The sequence below is a fragment of the Ananas comosus genome, unplaced genomic scaffold (genome assembly GCF_001540865.1).
Source record: "Ananas comosus cultivar F153 unplaced genomic scaffold, ASM154086v1, whole genome shotgun sequence".
NCBI classification, from domain to species: Eukaryota; Viridiplantae; Streptophyta; class Magnoliopsida; order Poales; family Bromeliaceae; genus Ananas; species Ananas comosus.
The window spans coordinates 8,169-19,522 of record NW_017890861.1 but is presented as its reverse complement, the minus strand read 5'-3'; the positions used below and the strand labels follow the sequence as shown (position 1 = coordinate 19,522).

The following is an 11,354-nucleotide window of genomic DNA, read 5'->3' as shown; positions in this document are numbered from 1 at the left end:
TAATCTCTAGATCAGTGTAACGGAACCGATCGACCGGCATTCGAATCCACATCGAAAACGAACCTCTGGAAGAAGCATAGAAAAAGGCTCCGTGCTCGATGCATAGTAGCCTCTCTCTCGTCTCTCTCCTCTGCTCTCTATATATATATATAATATAGGGTCCGGCTACTTACTATTATGAGTACGATCACCCTAGCTCATAAGTTGTTTTCGATGATAGAGCTTCCGAATCGACGATCCACACGTTAACGTTATTTAACAGCATTTAAAACTTCTAGAAATCAATTTTACAATTTTTCACATCATTTACGCTTACGAATCAAGAGGTCAAAATTTGACAATTTTAACGGCCGGTATGAGATACTTGCTAGTTTAACGGTGTAAAAGAATCGGAATTTGTTGAATTTTTGATAGAAAATTCTATTCACATACATAGATAAAAGATCAATAAAACCGATCTTGAATTGAAGGATCCGATCTCTTTTTTAGGACGTCGTGTCGATTTTAACCGTGTCATTTTATCCACTTGATGGACTTTATATGATTTCGAAAATTTACTGAATTTATTTTCTAGAAGTTTCAAAATACTCTAGATCATATTTAACGGAGTGGATCATCGATTCGAAAGCTCCATCATTGAAACAACTTATGAGTACAGGGCATCCATACCAATTTATTAAAAAATATCTCAATAATAAAATAAACAGTTATGATCAATTTATTAAAAATAGCATCTCTATTCATCTATTTTACATTAACTTAAAATTTGAGTTTAAATTATGAATTAAATTTAATTGTACCAAATTTGAATTAACATTAATTTTTTATTACAGGTGCGACCAAAATTAATTTTAAATTTTAAAGTAAATGTGATTATTTTGATTTTTAGTTTAAAATACATATTTAAATTTAATTCATCAAAATAAAAAAGTATATAAAATGTTCGATGTATATAAAAAAGAACACAGTAGGATATTGTAATATTTTCTAATAAATATAACTTATTAATTATAAATATAATTTTATTGTAAAATTTGGATATATATAATGTACAAATTATATTGATTTGAAATAAATTATAATAATTGTTACGTGCATTTTGCACGTACATTCAACTAGAATATATATATATATATTATATATAAAAGAAATAAAAAATAATAAAAGCAAGTCAAGCGAACGTTATGCTGAGGCTAAGCAAAGAATAGACTCATGCTAAGCTTCTAGATTGGCTCCCAAATTTCGCTGCATGATTCAAATATTACACCTCAAAGAAAATAAGATAGAATAGTCTCACCTCCTTATTAGCTAAAGAGATCGAAGAAAGAAAATAAATAAAATAAAGTTTAGAAAAGACAAAATAGACTGTCCAAAAATACTTTAAAAATATCATTAAAAAAGACAAAAAAGCTGGATGAGAAATAAAACAAGAGACTCTTACAAATTACTTAAAAGATATATATTAGCGGGAAAAAATCCTAGTTGATATCTAGCCATAGGCCGAAAAGAGGAAGTAAAAAAGAATTAAAACTTTACTTTCTCTAGCTTTCTCCCTCTAGAGAAAAAGCAGTGAGAAAGAGGGAAAGGGTGAGAAGATCGACCTAAAATCCTTCAAACAGTAGCTAACTAGTCCTTTTTTTACACCTACTAGATTGGTGTTGACATAGAAATGTGTATTGATTAATAAAACATACAATAATACAAAACCCATCTTGAGGTGATAATTAGTAAGCGTGCATGTGTTGTAACGTATTGAAATTCCGAAACGATATATTGAACTTGACCAAATTGAATTAAAGTGTCGAAAGAAAGCGAATGGACAAATTCCTCTTGCATTTCAATAATGTTGGACAGGCAAAAAATGATTTTGGAAAGACTTTAGAATGGTTTTAGCGTCAACGACGTGAGGTAGAGTCGAATCGAAAGCCTAAAACAGCATTCTGGAGCTGTTTAGCCGTACGAGGTGATGGTTGTACCGGTACAACCAGCGCAATCCGAGCTGAGTAGCTCTGGGGTTGCTGAAAAAACGACTCCAGACCTATGTACCGGTACAGACCCTTGACGTACACCTGCACCGAGAGGCAGCTCTCGGTTTGGCTCACTGTTTGCCTTGTACCCGTACAAGAATCTTTGTACGCGGTAAAAAGAGGCCCCAGACAGCACTTTGAAGTCTGATGCAATAAGACTTTGTGGGGGGTTTGTTTGCAATTGTTGCAACATGTTATGAGCCTAAGCCCTCTCCCTTTACAACAACACTCTCAAAACACTCTCTTCTATTTCTCTCTTTCTCTCTCTAGAAAACCCTAGGGTTTGGTGGAGAAGGTGGAGAGAAGAGAGAAGAAGTTGGATTTTGGAGCTTGGAGGCTTTGCGTGCTCTCAAACAAGGTGGACTTTGGTGAGCTCGTGCCAAGGTGAGTTTATTGCACAAAGAAGTCTAGGTTTGTTTTAAACCTTGGGATTTAGAGTTTTGATCCTCTAATTAACCTAGAAATCCTCTAAAGACCATGACTTCATGAAAAACATGGATTTTGGACCCCTCTCAGGTGATCACTAGGGCCAAAGTAGATGCCCTAGGGAATGGTTTAAAAGCTTAGGAACTTAGTAGAGAGCTTCCAAGTGATTCTAAACTTTCTTTTGCTTAGCAATGAGATCAATCTAGAAAAAATGTAAAAATATTATGTTAGGGCATCCCAAAGAGGGGTTTTGCCCAAATTAGATTTTGATCTATTGTTGATCATGTAGAAACTTAATGAGGGTATTTTAAACAGCGTTGAACGCTCGGTTCGACATCCGAGACGGTACGCAAAGTTATTGACAAAACGTCGTTTTCCGTACAATAGCCGCACACCGCGATTTAGGGCTTACAAAATTCCAGAAACCACGCGAAGCATCCTTGCAACCATCTAAGGTGGGTAGTACATTCCAAGGACATCGAAAATCTCTCTATCGAAGTGTATATTTTAGCATATTGTGCATTTTTGAGGGCATCTGCATAACAGGGTTAATTGTGAGCTTTGTTATAGCTTAATGTAAATCCAAATGCATGTTAATGTTGTAAGAATGTGAGAATGATGATCCCTATGTATGCATGATTGTGACAAGAACTAGAAGGGTTAGTAAACGAAAAGTGACACTTTGACATAGATCTAGCAAGTGACATCGACGAGCTCTAGAATCCTTAGTAAAACAAGGTGTGGCATTTGACATGAAAACAGGATATAGCACTTAGAAACAAGCGTGGCATGAGTACAAGAACTTGATAGTGTATATGATATTAGTGAAGCAAAGAATGCCAAGAACAAGAACGATTGAGATATTATGAACATTCAACCTTAGTGTTAAGGTCATTGAGCATGGTCTTCGCTTAAAGTTAAGGAATGGATTGAACTTGGAATCCTCAAATGTAGGATTGATCGTACTCACTTTAGTCCTTGCTCGAGGTGTGGTGTCCCCCATCGGCGCGATGTGCTCCGGAGTCGACATCAACTGGATGTAGCGAGTATCTCCCCAGAGGAAGGTCGCCATCGGGTGTAGCGAGTACTCCCGGATCATGGAATGGGAATTTTGAGTTTGGTGAGTTTTCAGGGCGAAACCTACGGGTTAGCCAAGAGATTGGGTTTTGACACTATGACCTTGCATTCATCATGAGCATTATATTGTGCATATCATTTTATATTGTTCAGGCATATTAGTTGCATTTGCTAGTTGGTTACTTACTTTTCTTTATTCTATTATGCCTGATTAGACCTAGTGGGATAGTCGGCGTGATTGGTTGCCGAACCCACTGGGAACTTTGTTGTAGTTCTCACACCCCTATTTCCACAGAGCCGGGACCCAGCGAGCCTGCAGACGATCGCGGTAAGGGCATCGCGTCCTAGGTAAAGACCGCCCGAGACATTTATCTATTTTAGTTGCATACCCCTTTTGTTATATGTCATCTTTTGTACTTGACGATTTAGTTGTTAAAGAAAAGAATATGTATGTTGTGAAAGATCTTTATATTTAAATGCAAGAATGATATTTTGAGATCCTGTGATGTAAAAGAAAAGAAATGATAAAAAATGTAATCGATTCCTTAAGTGTAGTTGTTTACTTTTACTCTTGGCTATTGCTTTCCCTCGTACAAGCCATTGTGTATACTTTCGCTTATGCAATTTCTATACTCTATCTGTACCTATTGTTGAGCCTTGGGCGGACAGGGGAGGCTCTTTCCGTTTGGCGTCTGTTTCACGCTCTCGAACCGGCCAAAGAGGATCGGGCTCGGGGCGTGACATGTGTAGTACGTATTTCGTAAAAAGACATCTATAATTGTAAAAAAAATAATTTAAACAAAATAAATATATAAGATTACTTCAATATTGGCCAAAAAAAAGTGAGCCATACACCCAAACACCATCTAAATCACAATCTTTACATTATATGAGATGGACAATTGTGATAAATTTTTATGACCGGGGTGACTGGATATGTTTCTCATCAGTGTCGATCATTACGTACCAATGACATAATATTTTTGTTATTATATATGTTAAGTTATCATAATTTTTTAAATCCTCACTCTAAAACTTTTCATCTTTATCCTTTCCCATAACCTGTTGAAGAATCTACTTACATTCCTAATCTACACCTATAATTTTTCTAGTAACAATTAACCATCTCCATCAATCCTCTCAACATTATGGTGCTAAGGCGTCGCTTGTTGGGTGTTGCGGATGGCGACAAAGTTCATATTATGTAATCTCTTAGTAATTGAATACATAATATTATATATACCCTAGCGAAAGTAAAAAAATTAAATAAAATTTGACTCGCCGATCAATGTCCTAACAAATTAATTTCAATGCCTTAATTAAAATAAATTAAATTTTCATGGTCTTCACAACTTAAAGTGTAAATTACACATTTTTCCCTCAAATTGTAAGAAAGTAACATATACTTTGGTCGACCAAAATAAATCAGTTGTAATTTTATGTCACACCCCAGATTACCACGTTTTTTCGGATATGCCAACAGACCAGCCGTATACAAAAACATTTTTTGTGTATACGAAGCGATGGTTGTACCTGTAATCACAATATAACTACAACCAGTAGTATAGAGCTGCTAAACAAATTAAATATATAAATAATATAAAGGAGTTCCTGTACATACCAAATGTCCACACACAACTCGCTTCAGCAAGTACCCCGGCAACATAACCATATGTACAAGAAAGCTCCAAAACTATCTGTGGAAGGTACTCCTCTAGCACGGCAACAAGACTGCCAGGGATCTAGCTCGCGACTCCCTTCCCACAGTCCGAATCAGCGACAGCAGCAGTCACAGACGAAGGCTCTACAAAAAAGGGTCAACAACTGGGTGTGAGAACTACAATAAAATAAGTAGTCCTCAATAGGTACCGCCACCGACCTCAACGGCTCACCCACTAAGTTTACAAAAATGTGTGCAAGAGATAGTAAGAAAAACTGGAATGAACTCTACAGCTACATGCTACTATACTATCGCTAACCACTACGAGCTATCTGCAGATATAAAAATACAATCTCTGACCCAATCTCACTAGGGACTGTGACACATCCGTCCCGCCTGTCGAAACTACACCGTACACCACTCCGAGGGCTGTCGGTTGAGAGCAGAGTCCGAACCGGAGAACTATGACATCAACGCAAAGCAAGGTAGCCAGACTCCGGAGCGGTACTCATGGGCACGACCCAACCGAGTATGCAAGCGTGTCTCTCCCCCAGCTCATTTAGGCTCTCACAGGCTGTAGTCCATGCAAATGGGTCAAACTAGTCTAACAACCAAAGATCACGTTTATTTGGCACAATCTGATGCAAGATACAGAAATCTGGGTCCACCGTCAACCGCGACGGCACCCGATAGTACCAAACAATCTACACACTATTATACAACGAACTCGGCATCCCAGCACGAGCGTAACCTCAACCTACACTAATCTAAGTATCCACCTCGCACTAACAGCGATGATACAGAATAAAAACAGCTCTTAGAGCTAAATCTGGTAACTTTTCAGAAAATAATAGTGTAGGGTTTACTGGTTTTCTCCTAAGTCAATTTTAAGTCCAACATGTAAAACAATTCTAGAATTTAAGGCTCCAAACTCAGATTCCATAAAAGCTATGCAAATCGATGAATTGAGCTTCCAAACTGGATACTACACAAAAACATACATGCTGATAAAAATTCCAACTTAGGAGGAAATCTGACGATTTCAATAAACATCAACCCACCTCGAAAAGCTCGTCCAACAACGGCGAGAAGTCAAAAGGAGGGAATCCACGCGCTCGCCCAGCCTCCAACGGCGCAATCGCGACGCCCACGCGCTCGAACGGCCCTCCGGAGCATCATCGAAATTCACCCGAGCTCAAGCCGCGACCTCCACCACGAACTACGTCCAAAACTAGAGAGAGATAGAAAGCAGCAACAAAATCCTCCTCTCTGAGCTCTCTGTACGTATATAAAGGCTGAGAATAAGGTTGGGTTGAATGCCTCTTCAAAAGACCAAAATACCCCATACCTACTCAAAAATACAGCTGGAGTACCGGTATTCCACTTGAATACTGGTACTCAGGCCCTCAGCCCTCAGCCCGCAGCCTCGCACACTGGGTACCGGTACTCGCCCAATGCAGTACCGGTACTCGGGCTCGGTACCGGTACTTGACAAGTAGGTACCGGTACTCAGCATCAAACACGTGCAAACCCGAGAGCTTCCAATTCTGCCATCTACTGGGGTACCGATACTCCTCTCCGGTACCGGTACTCAACATTAAAATCCTGCACTTTGCAGATTTCAGTCTCAGAACTCCACTCTCGCGTCGCGTTGAGTCCGTTTTGCATCCATTTTGCGCCAAAACGACTCTGACTTGTTCCAACACTCTCCAGATGTGTCGACAAGCCTCAGATGCTGACATCACCCAGGTCGCTAAACACTAAGGACACTACATTTTAACCTCAAACTTTCTAGATTATTGAAGTCGAGTCTCACGATTTAATTTAAATTACTAAATGTTGATTTGACCTTAATGTAGTAAGGGGCAGCATTTTGGTCATTATCATATCATCAACTACAACATAGTCACATTGCTGTTAACATGTTACTATTCAGTCAATTACATTGGATTGTAAGACTTGAATGCAATATGTAATAACCCGTGCAATGCAACGAATAGATAATTAGAGAAAAAATACAAAACACTGATAAAGGAAGAGGAAACTGTGATGAAAGAAGCGACGATGAGAGTGGGATTCATCTTGCCAATGAAGGAAAGTAACAACTGAAGGAAAGAGGAACAGTTCAGCCCAATGCAGAGGGGTGACCTAGTTCGGCTCAAGGAAAGAAAGAGAGAAACTTAGTTCGGTTCAAGCAACGAAAGAGAGAAACTTGAGCCAGTTCGGGGTGGAGCCCACATTCAACAATGATCGATTCGGTTCAAGTAAAGAAAGAGAAAAATTCGGTTCAAAGATAGAAACATGTGGAGCAGTTGGGCTGATTCAGTCTAATAGAATGTGTTGTCCCGGTTCGTTTCAAGCAAACAAAGATCAAAATCAGGTTCAGTTCAAGAAAAAAAGAGGAAAACATGTTGAGGACTTGAGCCAATTTGGGATGGAGCCCAGATGGAGCCTACACTCAATAATGATCGATTAAGCTCAAGCAAAGAAAGAGAGAAATCCAATTCGATTCAAGCAAAAAAGAAAGAAGCATGTGAAGGACATGAGTCAGTTCGGGTGGAGCCCATACTCAACAATGAAGAGAACATTGCCACGTGGCAAATTTAGGAGAAATAATGTATATATAGGTATATAGGTATAGAAGGTATAGATGAAGAGAACATTGCCACGTGGCAAATTTAGGAGGAATAATGTATATGTATAAATGTATAGATATAGATACTACAAAGTTCGAGACAAAAAGTCATAATAAATTAAAGTTGGACGACCAAACATAAAGTTCAATTAGAAAGATTATAATTTATCTTTGCTTTAACTTTTGGAACATGGGTAGTCGACGCAAAAATTTAGATGTGATATCCTATCAATGAAAAATTATATTTTTAGATTATATTTAAAATTTTATTTTATATGTGTAAAATCTAAATTGACCTGCATAAATCTAAAGAGAAAACAACTAAAATTAAAAAGAAAAAGATACAAGTAACACCTCTTGATAGAGATGGAAAAATGACTAGCACTCTAAGAATAGAAGACAATTAGGATAATTCGCTGTCAAAGTCGATCAACAGTGGTGGTAGATCTAATATTATTATCAGTTCACAAAGAAGATAAAAAGAGAGCTAATTGAGATTTAACCAACTTTGGAGGGATGGGTCAGGGTTAAGAGTACGAGGAAGAGGGGTAAATGTGCGAGTTCCANAGTTTCCTTCTATTACACACCAAACTCGCACGTGGTCTAGAGCCGAACCTAATTTGAGGGGAGAAACTAAATCTCAAGCCGTGCATAACGAGCACAACATAATTGAATGATTCAAGTGAAGGAAAGACGTACTATCAAGATTGATTGATGCTGTCCTCCATTCATTGTGTTATTACATATTCTTTCTTATTTTGCTTGGAAATGTTTTTTTTTTTTTTGAGAGAGATAGGTAGCACGCTACCCGCTTCGTTTATTTCATTTAGAAACTTAGCTAGAAATGTGAATCAACTAGAATTCGAACTTGGGTCTCGGGTACCAACCACCAAGCCCTTTGCCACTTGCTCTAGGGACGGTCGGTTGCTTGGAAATGTTGATTGCGATGATGAGGTAGTTAATGATCGATATGCATGAAGTGTAACCGCTGCGCTAGTGAACATACCTCCACAACAAGGATTAAAGTATCGTGGCACGGGGTCGTGCCGGGAACATGCCGGCACAATACGGCACGGTGCAAGCCGGACTATGCCGATGCGTACCGGTCAAAAAAATGTGTGCCGATACGTAATGACATGAAATATTTATTTTCTTTGCAACAAAATATGCCAATTATTTATTATATATTTTTATCAAATATTTTGAACTTTGTTGAGAAATTTACCTACTAATTTTAAGAATAGAGGGTCTTGAGTTGTGCCATCGGTACGGAGGCTGTATCGTACCGATATTTTGCTGGCACGATACGGCACGGTGGATACTATCCGTGCCGATAGACACTTTAATTCTTGCTTCACAATTGTAAGATATCAAGCTTCTTATTCTATAACTAGCAAAATTTTTCTAAGAATAATTCATGTTATGATTTACACATTTGTGAAGATATATTATGGTATTATGAGGAGTTAAATGTTATGTCGCATGATATTTCAATTCTTTGGCTCTTCATATATGACGACCAGACTTCAAATGGTTCTTAAATTCAGTTTCACGATTGCGTAGTATCTGTACAGCCGTTAAATTCAAGGCCTAATGTAATAATATGCAATTGCCGTTACCTAAGTAATGCATGACAAAATAGTGCACCACTAAATTATCCATCCAATGACGGGATAAATTTTACTAACAAGGAACAAAGTTCTTAGGATACTAACAATATGCGAGTATATGGCACACTAGAAATCAGAGTATTTCTTAAAATTCACAGAGGTACACATCAGGTAGAAAAGTATATTTTATCAAAACTGAACATGAAAAGCATGTGGAACAAAATGAGGCTATTTTTTATTCCATCAAAAAGAATTTATACCAATATACTAAGGGCATGATAAAATTCATTGCATGAAAAGTTGAGAAAATGGCATACCTGAAATGGCAATGATGGCAATGGGTCACAATCCCAGAAAAGATCATCCCCTTTCCCTTCCAAATAAATACGAGCATCTAATCTTGCTTTTCCTTCTCGAGAATAGATAAAAGTTAGGACATATTGCCTACAGAAATGATCCCTAAGTTTATCCCATGAATGTTGGAGATGGCGCCTCCATTCCTTATATTCTGCAGCACTAATGACGAGATTTTGCCCAATGCCTTCATTGCATCCACCGCCAGCTTCCTTGTTCTCAATTTTCCGTGCAAAGGTTTTCAATACAGCCATAGGTAACAGTTCATCAGCAACAGTAAATGCAGTTCCTAAGAGTGCAACTTGCTGAGCATCTGTTTCAGCCCTAAAATTTAAAGAATCTTTTGACTCCATGAGGCTATCATCTTCAGAAGGGCCAGGTAGGGCCTTTATTAATGTTTCAATATATCTATCAAATACTTGAAGAATCTTGTTTAAAATGGTTCCTCCGAAGTGTATAACAGCCAATGGTGTAAGCTGATCCAAAATATCCTATGCAAGATAGAAAAGAAGGCATCGTGTTAGTGAGAGTATAATCCTATAGGCTGCTAATGAAATTTATTCTCTCTTTAGGTGTAAACAATAGATACCAAGAACACTTAAACCAGGAAAAGTGCCCAAGCACACTGTTTTAATATGCTGGTGCTACATTGGTGACGTATATTTGAAGGATCAGTATCTAAAGCCAATGTGAATTTCTTAAGGCCATTAATTAGCCTAAGTTAGAGTTCTGGGCAAGGCAAGTTGACTTCTAGAACTAACAAAAGTTTAATCTACCACCGGCAATCCAGACCAGACAAACTTAACACAACCCAATGACTTGATCTTAATCAAATTTTGGATGCAAACTCCGTTTAGCTTCAGGCTGCTATGCTCTGCAACAATGCATATTAACATTTCAAAACATTGGAAGCAAACAAAAATCAAGCAAAATAAGAAAAAATAAAGGTTTGGGTTTCTGGCAAGTCATCTATGTTGATTAGTAATCCAATATTTTTTATAAGTTTAGATTTAGTCGTATTAGTAATTTAAATTTATTTCCGTCAAATTTATCTCTTAATATTTGTTGGTTAGACATTAGAGATAAGTTCAAATCTTGTTAAGTGATTGCTATTAGGATTTTTGCTTTATGCCTATATATAGGCTGCTGTAGATGTGTAGAAAATTATCCACCACCCAAATTCAGTCCAAGAATAATTAATAAAGCTTTTAGTTTACTTTGCCGCCAAACCTCTCTACAATTTATACTCCTCTCCCTTCCAATAAGTGATATCAGAGCCAAGTTGAAGAAACCTTAGGATGAAAAAAAAGATCATCGACTTCATGAGCGAGGACGTAGAACGTGCCAGCATCGCGCTTTCCATCGACATGGACATCGATAGTTGATCACGGCCCTAAATGGATAATTCAACCATAGCTTCCAAAGTTTACGAGAAAAATCTTCGATTACTAGAGTATCCAAATACAATGCTTATTCTCATCCCAGGAGTTATGGGATATTGTGAAGGATGGCTTCACAGATGTCATCGACAGTGAGTTCGAAATACTCACTACTGCAAAGGTGCG

The 11,354-nt window shown here is 37.8% G+C and overlaps 1 protein-coding gene across 1 annotated transcript; it reads right to left on the bottom strand.

Annotated features, from left to right (window-relative positions):
- Positions 1–8,392: 8,392 nt before the first annotated feature.
- On the bottom strand, positions 8,393–10,308 carry LOC109704346 (exocyst complex component EXO84C-like). Its single transcript, XM_020225102.1, has 2 exons — positions 9,753–10,308; positions 8,393–8,440 (listed from the first exon to the last, which is right to left on the bottom strand). Exons 1-2 carry the CDS (start codon positions 10,140–10,142, stop codon positions 8,429–8,431), a joined length of 402 nt encoding a protein of 133 aa, XP_020080691.1. The 5' UTR covers positions 10,143–10,308; the 3' UTR covers positions 8,393–8,428.
- Positions 10,309–11,354: the final 1,046 nt, after the last annotated feature.